This window comes from Euprymna scolopes, chromosome 17 (genome assembly GCF_053919585.1).
Source record: "Euprymna scolopes isolate OS-2025 chromosome 17, ASM5391958v1, whole genome shotgun sequence".
Lineage (NCBI taxonomy): Eukaryota > Metazoa > Mollusca > Cephalopoda > Sepiida > Sepiolidae > Euprymna > Euprymna scolopes.
Window position 1 is genome coordinate 70,833,760 of NC_136498.1, and position 16,180 is coordinate 70,849,939.

General features: G+C 35.7%; 1 protein-coding gene across 5 annotated transcripts in view; it reads left to right on the forward strand.

The window, feature by feature from the left end:
• Positions 1-16,180, forward strand: part of LOC145296782 (uncharacterized) — an 823,821-nt gene that overhangs the window by 650,302 nt on the left and 157,339 nt on the right. For all 5 annotated transcript variants that reach the window (XM_080142846.1, XM_080142847.1, XM_080142845.1 and 2 more), the window contains one exon: positions 13,584-13,646. In XM_080142846.1, coding sequence (XP_079998972.1) covers positions 13,584-13,646 — 63 coding nt within the window. The remainder of the gene's footprint in view (positions 1-13,583; positions 13,647-16,180) is intronic.

Consider the following 16,180-nt stretch of genomic DNA (forward strand, 5'->3'; position numbering starts at 1 on the left):
GTAATGTAAGAAACTTGTAATTTAAGGTGAATTTTACTTTGATGTATGTCGGTTTGCGTCACTCATTTAAGTAAGGTTAGATATTAAAGTTAAGAAGTAAATAGTTTAGCAAAGAAAACATTAGTTTCTTTTTCTTTCTTTTTCCTTGGAGTCCATTATCGTCAAATAAAGCCTTTATATGAACTCAGCGAACGTCTCCTTATGTATTACTTTCTGCATAAAAGAAACTGCTTGTTGTATAAAAACCATTAAACGAAACCATAACAAAAAAATCCGATCGTGAAAAGAAGTGGAAAGCAAGTAATTACTCACCACGCATAAACATTTTAAGATTTTATTAAAGATTCTATCTTATTAGTGAAAATGTTACAGATCAGCAATAAACAAACAGTCCTTTTGGAAGGAGACGATAATGCCTAGGATGCTGCACCTATTAGTACTGAGCAAATAATACCTTATTCCAACAGATAAGTCCCAATCGTTTGTCAATCTTTGGTTGGCAAAATAATGCAAAGGCAGGATTTATTTTATTTACCTCTTTATCCAGAAGGTTAGACACAAGGCCAAATATGTTTCTGTGGAACGAACGGATTGGAACTTGGCGTATTCAAGTTTCTAGTCCGTCGTGAACCACCTAGCCACTGTTACCCCCAGAAGCTGGGTTTTGTGGGCATCTATCGCATATGTGACATATGATCTTGTTACGATGGGATAGCCAGCTCCTCTAGAAGGGGCTCCTTGACTATGCGCAAAAATAGCTGAACCCGAACTAGTCAATATTCCCGGTAACGGCGCCTCCATTTTTATATTCATCACTCAAACACCATCACTACATATAAAAACATAAATCAATAACAAAATCACTATTTACTTGCCTCCCAATGAAGACAGGACTAGAGACAATGTCGGTTGTAAATGTATGGGAAACGTCAACTCTTCTGAAAGGGCACTTTGGATTGGGATGAAAAAATATTTTGTCAATTCCAGATGCATTTCTCCTTCACTAAACGAGGATAGAAAAGATGAATTGCAATATCAGAACAAATACTGCAGCTTACTCGGAACCAAAATACCAAGACTAACGTTTTATCACGTTTATTTCACATTTTTACCCAACCAACAATAGAAAAGGGTAAAGAAATGTCAGGCGTCATAAGTTATTTATAGGGGTTTCATGCTGCTGGTCACTTGACGAGCGCGATTACACGACAGCTTTTACTGACGTTTTTCAATCCCACTGGTTTAGAAGCGAAAAAAAACATGTAACTAATTTAACGGAAGTACATTGCACCCAAAGTGTTTTCATTCGATTATACTCGGCGTTGAGATAATGTTTTACATAGAAGAGATAGTCTATTAAAGTATAATTGCTAATGTCTGTAATGGTATAGATCTATTCGAACAAGGGACAATTGAGCTTAGCGGACCAGGTATTGCAACTATTATGGAGTAGTTTGCAACGTGTTCTGTAACTTGATGACAAACACAGGCTACTTCTAAGAACCTCCACTCAAACCCATGTGAACGGCTTTTTTTTAAGTTCCGTTCTTTTTTGCTGTGATCCTCTGACAAGCAAACACAGCAGAAAACGTGAAATGGTCCATGGCATCTGTAGCATAGGAAGAAAAGGTTCCCTTTTTCTAAACCAAAACGAACTCAGATAATGAGAAAAGTAATCGATAATTTTTCCTCTCTTTTCCTACTTTAAAACACAAGCTGTTATTACACTTTAATCTGCGTTGTGTTTCTTTTCTTTGCTTCACAATATATTTCATCCCTCTTTTGATTGGGAAAATTTTAAATGACACTATGATGCTGGTACCACAACTGAGGACTTGACCCCAAACCAGAGAAAGACAACATAAATCTGCACAAAATTTAAAACAGAAACCTTTATTTAATCTACCGGAAATAGCATGCCCTCGTTCCCTCAGCCATTATTGGATAGAAGCCCTAAGTAATTCGCAATTGTATTTTGAGTGTAGCTCGCACTGAGTATTGAACCTTCATTCTCAGAAGTGTAACTTTACAATTGAATTTACCTAGTACTTTATCCACTACGCCATGGATCCTTGCGCAAGATGTCCGAGTTCAACAAGACACACATAAAGAAAATTGGAGGTTACTTCGATAGAAATTTTGTGAAAATTAAACTCAAGATGAGAACAGTAGTTCGATGAATCCAAATAATACGAATAATTAATCATCATCTAAAAAATTCAGAAACGGAAAGTTTCTGATTTTATTGCTCCCCCCCACCCCACACGCTTTCTTTTTATTTGCCCGATTTTCTTTTTTCTTTGGGACTCAGCGACGTATATCAACCTATTTTCAAAACGCTCCACCAAGTAAACTATATCCTCAACTATTATTTGTACCCGAAGACCATAAAGATTCAAGTGAGCGCTTCAGTTATTTTAAAGTATGACATCATAAGACACGCGGACGGAGGAGGAGGGGGCGGCGTCGCGTTAATCTCGTCTTTTCTCGTTCTATTTTGCTCGAGGAAACTGGGCAATGGCAAGGACGGCAAAATCAGTAAATGAAAATCCAAAAATAATTCAACATTCTAAAAGAAATAGAATTAGAGGTTTCAGCATCGTCAGCATTTTTCAATTGTTTTTAATAAAATAAGAATTTCATAAAATATAATAAATTGAAATTAAATAAATTAATAAATATATATTGTTTTTGTTTGTTTGTTTGTTTTTTAATTTACTTGTGCACTCAGCGAAAGCGGTACATTGCCAGTCACTTATCAGTGTAGTTTTAACATTTTTATAAATAGATATTTATTAGCAGGGATACCCGTTACTGCTCGGGATTGAATAATGATCAACGAATGTTTCACGCTCCCATATTTTTTATTGTCATCGAAATCGGTAAAATCGCTCCTTTTTAAATCAAACCGACTAATTGCCTGCTCTAATTGGGAATCTTCGCAGTGCACCGTGAGGATGCTTCACATGCCTCCCTGCAGTGACTTAGTCCACAATATATTGTAGTCTACATTGCACTGTAGAGAACCTCCCGTTGATTTTATAAAATTATTTTGTATATAATGGATTGTATTTAGGCTTAAAATGAAAAAGGTCAAGTATTATGGTTCAATTATACTCTAAACAGAAACATTCATTTCGAACATGTCCCTGTCATAGCAAAGAGCCTACTGTTGATTTTGTCTGCCTGGACTTACTGGTTGTGCGGTGATAATAGCTTGAATTTAAGTTTAAAATGAAAATGTCGAGTATCATAGTGTAATTGTGCTTTAAACCGAAACATTCATTTCGAACGCGCCCCTGTCATATATCAAAACATCTACTGACGATTTTATACGTCGTTCCTTTCTGCTTGTGTAGAAATAAAACTTCTGAAATGCACTTGTCATGTTTAAGGTGTTTACTTTGGTCAAAATCGCTTGTTCCCTCTTTCATCGGATTAGTTCGATTATCTATTATCTATACTTATCGGAGACATTCCGATACAAAACCTATCTAACAACACTGCCAGACACATGAAGTGCCTTTATGTGAAATTTTATAAAAATCGACCCAGCCGTTTTCGAGTATAAACTCGAAAACGGCTGGGTCGATTTTTAAAGAATCTCTCTCTCTCTCTCTCTCTCTCTCTCTCTCTCTCTCTCTCACTCACTCACTCACTCACTCACTCACTCACACACACACACACACACACACATATTTATATAATAGTAGATCGATCGTTAGATTGATAGATTCTGAAAATGAAAAATCGGCAAAAGACACAATGATAAGCCACAAAAAGTAGTCGCTGGAAACGTCTTTTGACTAAGCTCATAATGTATTATATGTTCTGGTATTACACTTCGTCCTTTCTGTTCTCAGTCAATGATTAAGAAATCCTTCTAGACTGAAGCAATTTTTGTATTTGTCTTTCTTTGTGTGTGAAGTTGGATTTTCTCTACATTAAAAACAAACTTTGTGACTATTTCTGTCCTCGTAGGGAGGTTAATAAACAGAGACTTTTATAAGTGTGCCTGCGTCGGGTCGGGAATAACCTCAGCTCTAAAGCCAACAAGACTATATGTCATTACTGAAATAGCCGTTTCTCTGTTGACTGACAAACAGCTAAAATCTTCTGTGCAATTCTAGGCAGTCAACCCTCCCAGGCCGTTGCCTCCCGTTTTACGGATGGAGTAAGTTTATTGATTAATGTCTGAGATGTTCCTACCGGAGAATACAGACGGGGCTGCTCAGTCAATTTTTAATAGGCAAAAGTCCTTCTCCTTGACTTTCCCCCCAACTGCCTGAGCTTGTGTCACATTTTCCTGCGGTGAAAAGTAAGAGTTTAAAGATACGGTTAAAAAAACGGTAGAGGGGGTATATATAAGTGTAAACCTATGGTTATAATTGTAGTTTCTTACCGAGGTGGGGGATGTATAAAAGAGGGGTATCTTTATCGATGGAACAGACTTCCGAGGTAAATCAAATAAAGTACATGGGGTAATATAGGTTTGCTATCAATGTCTGGAATTTATATGGGTTCTGGTGGGATACGTCTTATAACGTTTTATAAAAATATTTGAGGATCTTCAGATGTCTGTATGCGAAGTGTACGGATGAGTTAAATGAGTTGTTGGTGTTCCATTTAGAAAGTAAAAAAAAATCCTTTTGTGGGGCAATGTTTAAATATCTCATTTTAAATATTCATGCAGGCAGAGAAGAGTAATTGATTGTCTGTACGATTCTGTATTTTTCAGTGTTACATAATGGGCAATTCCTGAAAGTTGGCTTGTAGAGATGTTTTACAGGAATGACCTTCTATTTAAGTTTATACGGAATATAAGACTCTTTGAGTGAACTATTGTCGTAGTTAGAGAGATGCTTATTGTTCTCTGACTATTTATTATGGGTGTGTAGCCTGTTTGAAGGTTCCTTGAGTATCTCAATGTAAATTTCCTCTTTCTTGGAGTCTACACTTGAAATGATCTTGTGCAGCTCTATCCTAATGGAAAAAACTTCTCCTCTGCATAAGCAGCGGGAGTTGGCGGGATTTATTGGGGCTGTGGTTTTGAGGCAAGAATGGAGCCAAAAGGCGTGAAGCAACGTAAACTTGTTTTGAGTTTGTTTCTGTTAAGAGTTTATGGAATTCATTAGTGGATGAAAAGTGGTTGACTACTAAAAGGAAAAATTGTCTACCTCTGTTATATTTGACACTGATAAATCAATATAAATATCGAAAAGGGGGAACCAGATAATGTGTCTTTTCCTATTAGGTTTGAGTTGCCTAGTGATTCTCAAGAGGTCTTGCTGTAATATGTAGAGGCTTGTTGGAAAATGTCAAGGCTGGATAAAAGATAGAAAATTATTTTGCTGTTATTGGGTACGAAGTTCTGAAAACACGAGAGGGTGACATGATTGGGTATTCACGTATCTAAGCTGCCCGGTGGGCTTGTGGTATGATCTGGTAGAGTTGATGGACATGTCTAGGATGTCACCTAGGACGTCCACGCTAGTGCGCTTTGTGATATTAAACCCTATTTTTTTATGCATGTGGTCAGTGGTTTTCTTAATTTGTCAAGCTTTTGGCCATTGCTGTTGCGGGAGAGGCACAGTCCGTCATCTCGTTGGAAGCTGCATTTTTTATTGAATGATCCGTTTCGATCATATTACACACCAGCAAGAGTGAGGCTAAGAGAAAAGAATTACTATCCACTCACACTCACACGCACTAACAATAGAATATCGAATTATTATTTGGAATCTGAGTGAAATAGAATAACTTAAGAGATAGAGAGTTGGTTCCACCCAAACAACTAAATCTTACCGAAATTATATGAGCTTAATAACATAAACGTTAAATGTTGTTTCTAACAATTTAAACCAACACTTCGTAAAATTACTAAGTGAATAGATGGATATATTTGCCTTTGGTTACCGAAGCTAACAAGCACCAACACAGGGGTAGGTTAACTTTACTTTGTATATAACGTCTACCGAAGAGAAGATCTATCGGTTATACAGACCAAATGCAAGGATTTCTTTCTGAGATTGTCTTAATTCTTTTTCTTGAAATTGTTCGGTTGTCCTTTTTGATGAGTTTTCTCCTGGACATTTCATTTTTGACTTTTTAAATTTCTTAGAATCATTTCCTTTACGTTTCATATTGATGAAAGCTTACTGGCATGAATTTTCATAGAGAGGTGTATCCGTAGTCTGTAAAAAAACTGAAGGAGAGTGTGTGTGTGTGTGTGTGTGTGTGTGTGTGTGTGTGTGTGTGTGTGTGTGTGTGTGTGTGTGTGTGTGTGTGTGTGTGTGTGTGTGTGCGCGCGTGTGTGCTATTATAGTAAATAATTATGCCAGCCCCTTTAAGAAACTCGTTTGTTGTCGTTAAGCACTTTCAGTTGAAATAAAAAGTCAGACAATTTAACTCATATGCCAGATCATCATATAATGATTAGATCACTCTCACAAACGTAAAAACATTTTAAAAAAAAATAAATGTTTTAAATTTCAACAGTAATTCCCGCGGTTAACGGTGGCCGAATGGATTAGGTCCTTCCTAATGAAGCCAGAGATTACTTCTGTTGTTGGGTTCGAATCTATCGACTGGTGTTAATCGTGACACCCTGCACGGATGATTTCCGAAACGATGAAACACTAGTGTCTGTAGGAATGTAATAATTATTATAGTAAATAATATATATATATATATATATATATATATATATATATATATATATATTTGAAAAAAAATTGGGGGGTACAAAATTTAATTATGGCTAATTACAGACCAATCAACATGATTTAAAAAATAAAAAATGAAAATAGAGGTTAGCTAACCAGGTTTCGTTCCTCGCTCAACAGATCTAAATCGGGGAAAATACGATTTTAAAAAAATAGTCATGAATATGGCGGGGGTAAGGAAAAAAAAATGAAAAATATGCGGGGGCAAAAATTACATAGAGACTAAATTTAATCCTAAAAGATTTTCTTTTTGTTTGCAAAGGGAAGGTCTCAAAGACTTAATAAAAATAGTTTCTAGAATTTTTAGATGAAAGGGTGAGTGCGACTTACTCAAGATCGTAAACATGTCAGCACTAAAATTTGTGGTACACGCATGGTTATTTATGAGGTGGTCATAATATATATATATATATATATATATATATATATATATATATATATATATATATAATATCAGACAAGGCATGGAGCACCTTAATATAAAGAGATTAAAAAATACTACAAAGTCAAAAACTAGCTAACGTAGATAGATTCCAACCCGATAAACAGTAATTCTTTTCCCTTTGTCAGAAACATCGTTTTACAGGAAATACAGTACTGAAGTTAACTAAAAAAATATTGTCCTTGTTTATCTATTCATTTATGATCCTTTGCGGAAAAAAAATAATATTCAATATTTAATAGTAGATAGAAGCGTGTTTACTTACCGTAAATATCAGTTTACAGCAAAGTAAACCGTGGACAACAAATTTGCTTTGTCATAGAAAGTAAACTACCTAACTAATGGTTACGTTGCTCAAAACTGATATTATCATTATTTTTTTTTTAATTTTTAATACAGGTAGATAATAAATGAGTGCGTAAACGAAATCAATTTTTTGGTTAAATTTCCTGCTCTGTTTCATTGTTTCAAAGTGGAGGTGTTTTTGTTTTTTGTTTTATTTTTTCATTTTTATTTTTTTTTTGTTTTGTTTTTTTTTTTGCTGTATTTATCTACGATAATATTATTATAATGTTATTATTAAAAATGTATGATTAAAATATTAAACTACTATTAAATATCAAATAGTTTGCAGAATATAAACCAGACGTAACTAACCGTCCGCTCGGTTTTGCTCGGAACGATTTCATGCGTTCCGGTTTGACTAATCTGACGTAAAAGAAAATAAAGGAACATTGACGTTGCAATTTTTTTCAATTTTTTGCGTCATGTTTGAATTTAAATAGACTTTTGTCATTTATTTATATATGTATATATATATGTGTGTGTGTGTGTGTGTGTGTGTGTGTGTAGTCATCGACATAGAGATCTGTTTCGTTGTATCACAACTCGTCAGTGCCGCTAGACTAGCACCTCTCCCAAGCCGAGTATTGAACATAAAACCATCGTGTTGACAGTCAGCAGTTCTACCGATCGACCCACGAGAGCGGCGCCAAGTGTCTGTTTGTCCACTACTTTTACAGTGCTCTAACCGTTTGTTTATAAACAAACAGTGGGCGTCGCATTTTTCACCCAATTAAGTAGTGGGTGAGATTATTTACGACAGCGCTCTACCCAAAGAGGGGGGTTAAAAAAATATATATATATATATACATATATATATATATATATATATATATATATATATATATATATATATATATAAATGACTTCTGTTGCCGGGTTCGAATCTCTCGACTGGTTTTAATTGTGACATTCTGCACTGATTATTCCCGACAGGATGAAACACTAGTGTCTGTAGGTATTTAATAATTATTATAGTAACTGATTATGCCAACCCATTTTAACAAACTTGTTTCTTATCATTGAGCACTTTCAGTTGAAATAAGTCGGACAACTTAGCTCATATGTGCAGCTCGTCATATAATGATTAGATCACTCTGACTGACGTTAAAAGTATTTAAAAAGAATAAATGTTTCAATCTCAACCGTATTTCTCGCAGTTGGCGGTAGTCGAATGGATTGGGTCCTTGCTAATGAAGCCAGAGATGGCTTCTGTTGCCGGGTTCGAATCTACACTGATGATTCCTAAAAGGATGAAACACTAGTGTCTGTAGGTATTTAATAATTATTATAGTAAACAATTATACATATATATGTGTGTGTGTGTGTGTGTGTGTGTGTGTGTGTGTGTGTGTGTGTATTATCGGTAATATTAACGTTCACCGAGATCTCGTCGTTCCTACTGTTTTCCCAGATTTTTTAAATCAGGTACTCGCGAAAGGGGCTAATGAAGTTTCCAAACATCCCTTATGAACGGGGTTCTACGGAAGCTACATGATTCGAACACGGCACTCTGAATAGTCAGTCCGCGTTGATACAGGAGGAGGAGGTGGAAGTGTAATTATCGTCAAGTTTCGCTTACTTTTCAAAAAAATGAATAAAAATAAAAACGCCAGACAATAAACATGCACCGAAATTAATCGTGTGTAAAGGAAAAAATATTCGCGAAAAACCAGACAACCCCCACGCGTAACCCTGGGGTTTCTGCGAAGGCCATGGGTTGCTGGCGGAGTCTGAAGAATCAATGTCTATACTTGCAAAGTCTCAACCTTGACCCCCGGCAATTATCGTACTAGATGTAGTAGTAGTAGTAGTAGTAGTAGTAGTAGTAGTAGTAGTAGTGATGATAATGATAATAATGATGATAATGATGATGATGACGATGTTTGATGACAGTGGAAATGAAAAACACGTTATAAGCTATTTTTTGGTTCTGCATTGTTTGTGGGAGGGCTGACACCGTTCAAGTGGGTGAATGATGAAAGCGAATCATGAAGAAGGAACATCACTGTGAAATGCTTTTCGACTGTCTTTTTCTTGTAGACAACTAACCAACCAGCCTTAAGCTGTTGCGTGTCTTCAACGGCAAAGTCTTTTAACTCCACCTACCAAATAATAATAATTATTATGATGATTGTAATAGCAAGTGCTTCGTCAAACGGGGAACAAAATGATCTAGATTTAGTTGCTAGAAAGAAAGAAAGAGAAAAATGAAGAAAAAAATGCTGATAATTAGGAATTAATGAAAGATTGAATGAATGAAAGATTGAGTGAAAGAGTGAATATATGAAAAACTGAATGAATGAAATAGTGAAAGAATGAAATATTGAATGAAAAACTGAATGGATGAAAGATTGAAAGAATGAAAGAATGAATGAAAAATTGAATGAATGAGTGAATGAAATATTGAATAAAAGAATGAATAATAAAACTGAATGAATAAAAAATTGAAAGAATGAATGAAAAATTGAATGAATGAGTGAAATATTATATGAAAGAATGAATTAAAACTGAATGAATGAAAGATTGAAAGAATGAAAGAATTAATGAAAAATTGAATGAATGAAATACTGAATGAATAACGAATTGAATGAAAGAAAGATTGAATAAATGAAAGATTAAATGAAGGAAAGATTTAATGAATGAACAATTGAAAGAATGAAAGATTAAATGAATTAAATAATCGTGAAAGATTGAATGGATGAAAGACTGAATAAATGGAGGAATGAATGAAAGAATAAATAAATTATTGAATGAATGAAAGAATAAATATATTATTGAATGAATGAAAGAATAAATAAATTATTGAATGAATGAAAGAATAGATAAATGAGTGAATGAAAGAATGACTGGATGAATGAAAGATAGAATGAATAAAAGAATGGATGACTTAATGAAAAATTGAATGAATAAATGAATGAAAAATTTAAAGTAAAATAATCGAGGTAAGAAAGGAAAACGGAAGAAAATCTGTGCTTATGTCGATTAAAGTTTTGTGTTTTCACCACCAACGCTCAGATGCCCGCTTTGCCCATGTAGTAATGAGCGGCTGTCACTTCGATGACGCATCCGGCTTCAACAAAATTCTGGGACTGGCCTTTACCCCCAACCTGAAACTGAAGAAATACATCAGATTCGTTGCCAAAATCACTAGAAAAATGGCGAAATCGTTCTAACGCTCTACGCAATCCTCGACCTGTAAAACTCAAATACGGTCTAAGGTGGAGTACTTTTGTCACATCTAAGATGCATCCCCCCAAAGCACCCTTTCCTGTCTTGACAGAGTACAAAGCAGTCTTCGAAAATTTGGTGGGCGATGGCCTTTTTGCTTCCCTACTCCTTCTTTCTCACAGTTCCGATTGCCTGCTTTCCGGCACAATCTGATTGTCTTCAAGTCCAACGTAAACAAGTTCTTGATGAACCGCCCTCTAAGTAATCCAATTCACAAAATTCCCACTACTTAAGTTTACTACGCTATAATCACATTGACTAATGTATACCCATTAACCCTTATCCTCGAGTGGCCTTCGGGACTTCATAAGCGGCGATTCCTGTGTAAAAAAAGACGTTGTAAGTCTGTCTCTACTCTATCGATACTTTTATGGTAGGTGTCCGCCTGACCCCCAATCTATGATCCCTGCCTGTAAAATTCGCCTAGCTAAAGCAACCGCCAACAACTTTCCTCACTCTGTGTTGGAAATTAAACGAAAATTCCATAAGCAGAGTTTCTTTCCTGTCTGCGGAACTGAATACCGTTTGTCTGATTTCCGACTGACTATAACATGGTTATATTCAAGTCTAATGTGAATAAATGTTTTATCTAGTCGTCCATTAAGATAAAATACAACTAAGCAGGCTCCACCGTACCTAATCTTGTCTCGCTATGTACCTTACGCTTAACCCTTATCCCAGAATGTCCTCTAGGTCTTGATAAGTAGTGACCAACCAAGTGAAAACATTTTTTTAAACATGAAAAACTCATCTTGAGACTAATTCTACACTCTTGAGAAGGCGATTAATTAGAGACAAGAAATTGCAAAAGATAATAAATGTATGTTTTCAAAAAGAAAGACCTAACGAAAAATGTTAACATTAGCTCTTAAAATTAAGGAATTAATTAAAATAAATATATATATATATATAAAGCTGAAATAAAATAATTGAGCTGAAAAGAAAATATAATTGAAATATTAAATAATTTTACGGAGAGAAGGGTGGAATGGACGACGGGCACTAGAAAAGATAAGAAAATCACGGTCAGCTTTCAAAGGGAGATGAAAGGTGGGTGCAGTATGAGGAAAAGAGCAGAGACAAAGACGAAGACATGAAAATGTAAAGTGGAGGGGGATCATTTGGGGGAAGAGGAGAAAGAGGGAGGAGAATCAAAATTTTTCGTGTCTGCATAAAACTAATTTTCTGTTGACGACAGAAAAAAAAGGCCGGGTTTTTACTGCCCCAATCGCCAACACTGCCACCTCATCCCTTATTTCTTAATTTTATCCAATTGACTCGTACGTATTTATCTATTCTCTTTCTTTTTTGTTTCTTATCTCCTCCCTGTGCCGTTATTTGTGCTTCCTACCATCGTATCTATATTTTCTATTCTCTCTCTCTCTCTCTCTCTCTCTCTCTCTCTCTCTCTCTCTCTCTCTCTCTCTCTCTCTCTCTCTCTCCCATTTATTTTCTTTCTCTCCCCTTCTCTGTTTCTGTTATCTCTTTCCTCACATTCTCTCATTCCTTTCTGGTCACATCCTCTCTCTCTCTCTCTCTCTCTCTCTCTCTCTATCTCTCTCTCTCTCTCTCTCTCTCGTATCCGATTTCTTTGCTCCTCTTACTACTACTTCCCCTACTTCCTTTAATCCTTAACTTAGCTGTTTTCCTCCTCACACCACCAGTTTTTTTATCTGTTTTGTTTTTGTTAGACATAATCATATCTCTCCTTAATTCATTACTTAATCTTAACACACACACACACACCTTTCATTCATTCATTCATCACCGTCTTTTTTTTTTCCTCCCCCGACGTTGTTTTCCTGACATCTTCCGTCAGCGCATATTTTCTCCTATCACCTCTCATTTTCTGTTTTCTTTTTGTTTTGTTTTAAGCCCCAACTAACTACCACGTCTCCTACTTTTTCTTTAGGGTAGCACTTTTTTCTCGGGCACGTCTGTTTCACAACTTTATAAAGTTAACTTACCAAACTTGATTATTCGCCCACCCGTCCGCCCTCCCTCTATACTTCCTCACCTCTCCCCCATCTCTAAAATAACTCTTACCTCAAAACACACACACACACACACACACACACACACACACACACACATACTCTCTCTAATTTGCATTCGGACATAAAGCAAAAGAGAGGAAGAGGGTGAAAAAAAAGTCAAGAACGCCAGTTAGAGTTTCTATACGCCGAGATTTTTTCGGCTTTTAGCTAGCTAGCCAACGCGACCCTCGGTCGACTAGCGACGCAAAGTAGTCGCTAATTTTTTCCACCCCGAAAAAACCTTCCTCAGGGTTTTCGTGGCGTCTTAGCTTCCGTAGTTTGCGTTCGTCTTCCCTCCGGATTCCTCCACCCTTTACAAAAGCGGGCGAACGAGCAAGCAGAATAATATTCCGTTTTTCTTCTTTTTAAATTTCTTTCTTTTTAACAAAAAAAAAAAAAAAAAAAAAAAAATTGCGCACTGTCCATCCTTCCGAGGCGCGCCAGTAGTGTAAAGGGCTTCGAGTTAAAACGTTTACACCGAGCGGACGGCGACGGTTCTCTTGTCCCTGCAACTGATCCACTCTCTATCTTAGTTTGGCTTAACGTATAAACTATATAAAAAAATAAAATAAAAAGCTAACAGGAAAGAGAGAGAGGGGGGAAAGAAAGAGAGAGAGAAAAAGAGTCCGTGCCCGTACGCTTGTGCGCGTTTATATTGAGGGTGTCGAGGCTGATTTCGGGTTTCCCCGACTTTTTGTTTCGTCAACCATGGCAAATTGGGATATGTTCGTCCTCCTTCTTTTAAGTGTTATCCTCTTCTCACCTGTCGAAATAAAATCTCAAAATTTCGAACCCGTTTACCTACAGGGTGACCCTGGAGAGAGAGGCCCAAGAGGACCCAGAGGACCCCCCGGACAAGACGGAAGACCGGTGAGTACCTATTTTTATTTTATTTTAATGTTTTTGTTTTTTTGTTTGTTTCTTTCTTTTCGCTTTTATTTTTCTATTTCTTTTGGTTTTATTATTCTTCCTCGATATATTTATTACGAAAAAAAAAAATGTTTCGGTGGAATTAAATATTATCGAACATTTGGAGTGTGGGAGGGAGTAATCATTAAAGGTCGCGGTCAAAAAAAGCACGCTAAAAAAACTATATGAGATACAAATGGTTTTATATATATATTACTAAGTAAGGAATCGTTTCTATTTAAAATCCAGTTAGTAATATACATGTAAAATTGAAAATGTTTCAGTTTTACTTTATTCATTTTTAGATAAACACGACATTAGGTAAAAATTTAGTCGCTGTTTTGTTTTGCTTCAGCTTATTCACATAGAGTTGACGAATTTTCAGCGTGCTTTTCTCAGTTTTGCATGTATAGTACTAAATGGATTTTAAATGGAAATAATTACTCATTTCATATATATAAAAGGAAAACATTATAAAACCAATTCTAGCCTATACACATTTTTTTCGCGCGCTCTTTTCTAACAGCGATTTTTAACAATTACCCATTTTTGTTTATTAATTGAAAGAAAAGGAAAAAAAAGAAAAGGGATAGGTTCGTCAGAAAAGTATTAACGATCATCGTTAGTTCTCAATAATTTCCGTTATGAAAACAGACGATAATTAAAGCATTCAAAAGCAGACGATATTTAAAACGCTGGCGTCTTAGACTATCGTCTGCTTTCGGATATAACGGAAATTAACGGAAATTACCGAGAATTACCGATTGATTAACTCCAACTTTGCTATTAATAATATGTAATAAAAATAAAAAAACGCTTTTAAAATTTTTTTTTTTTTAATTTTCTTTTAAATACAAAAAATATATAAAGGTTAGCGGTGTCAGAGGCGGGGCTTTCCTATAACATACCCTTTCGCCCAACACGTTAAAATGTATTAAACGATATCTATCTATACAACATACCTTTCTTAATGCATATTGGTATTTATTTGCGTCTCTGCGAAACTAAAATGTGACACAAGGTCGTTTTAAATGTTAGGGGAACACCAGCTCCCCAAAAATGGGCACTCTGGAAGTAGGCAATTTTTAATTTGCCTAAGTATAGAAAGGTTTCCCCGACATTGACTAAGGATAAATTAACTTAAGTATAATATCAGAACAGATACTACACTGTGATCTTATATATTTAGTGTATTGGACATCGTATTAGTACAATATTACAAGATTATGCACATTAAAATAATAAAAATCATAATAATTTCTATTAAACTTGGGAATGATGCCTTGTTAATTTGGGGGCGGGGCGATGGTTATTCAAATTGTCTACGATACTTTGAGACTACTCTTAGTCAGCCCCTTTTACCACAATACCGCATTCACACTGTGGAGGTAAACGTACTTAATAGGACCCCATTTTTTTATGAGTGAATTTATGTGTGCGTGTATATGTTATTTATTATTATTATTATTATTATTATTATTATTATTATTATTATTATTATTATTATTATACTACACTGTGATCTTAGCCCGAAGGCCAGATCTTCGCAGTATGAGTTTTTGTGAGAGCACATAGAACGCTGCTTTAAAAAAAGAGTTCTGTTTAAATCTTCTACTACGAAACAGGTCTATTGTATTTCAGTTGGATGGGGGGGGGTGAAGTTCGGTAACAACATTACTTTCGGTACGATGAGTAACCAAATATCTACGTCGCATTCAGGAACGAAGGCAGATCACTCTGTTCGCTTCCAGCAACAATTCCTATTTACTAGTCTCCCCGCGCGAGTAAAGTCAGACAAAGACGTACTCGACAGGGAGTCTCATCCATGGAGTGGACATTAATTTGGTGCTAAGACATTAAAAATCGAATATAAAGAAAAAGTTCTATGATGCCCGCGCCTGTTATGGAATGACGTCATAATAAAATAAATCGCTGAAGTTGATCAAGAAGTTCGTTTTTAAACAGAAGAAAATCAAGTTTTATTGAAAGAGATCGTCACTGAGCTATGTTGGTAATTTCAGTAATGATAAACGGGCGCCAGAGGGGAGATAACTCTAGCTAATTTTTGAAGTTTGTCACAATTTTGAGATTATTTTTACAGCTTTAAATGATTTTAAGTATTCTTCTCTCTCTCTCTCTCTCTCTCTCTCTCTCTCTCTCTCTCTCTCTCTCTCTGTTTTTATTTTTCTTTCCAAAAATCGTTTCAAAATTTATTAGTTATTTCACCTAGTGCCCCCCTTCTCGTAGCTGGAATCGTCAACATGGCTTCGTCGCGATCAAAAAAGAAAAACTACTTAATCAAATTAAATCAATCAAGACTGCTGGAAAAATGGTAGGATCTTTCTACCGCTCCATTAGATATGTCACTCCTGGTGCAATTCTCTACCTATAGAAAAGTCAAGTACGGCCAATAATGGAGTACTGTTGCCACATCTGGGCAGGTGCTGCTAGAAGCAGCTTATCCTGTCTTGACAAAGTTCAAAATAGACTTCGTA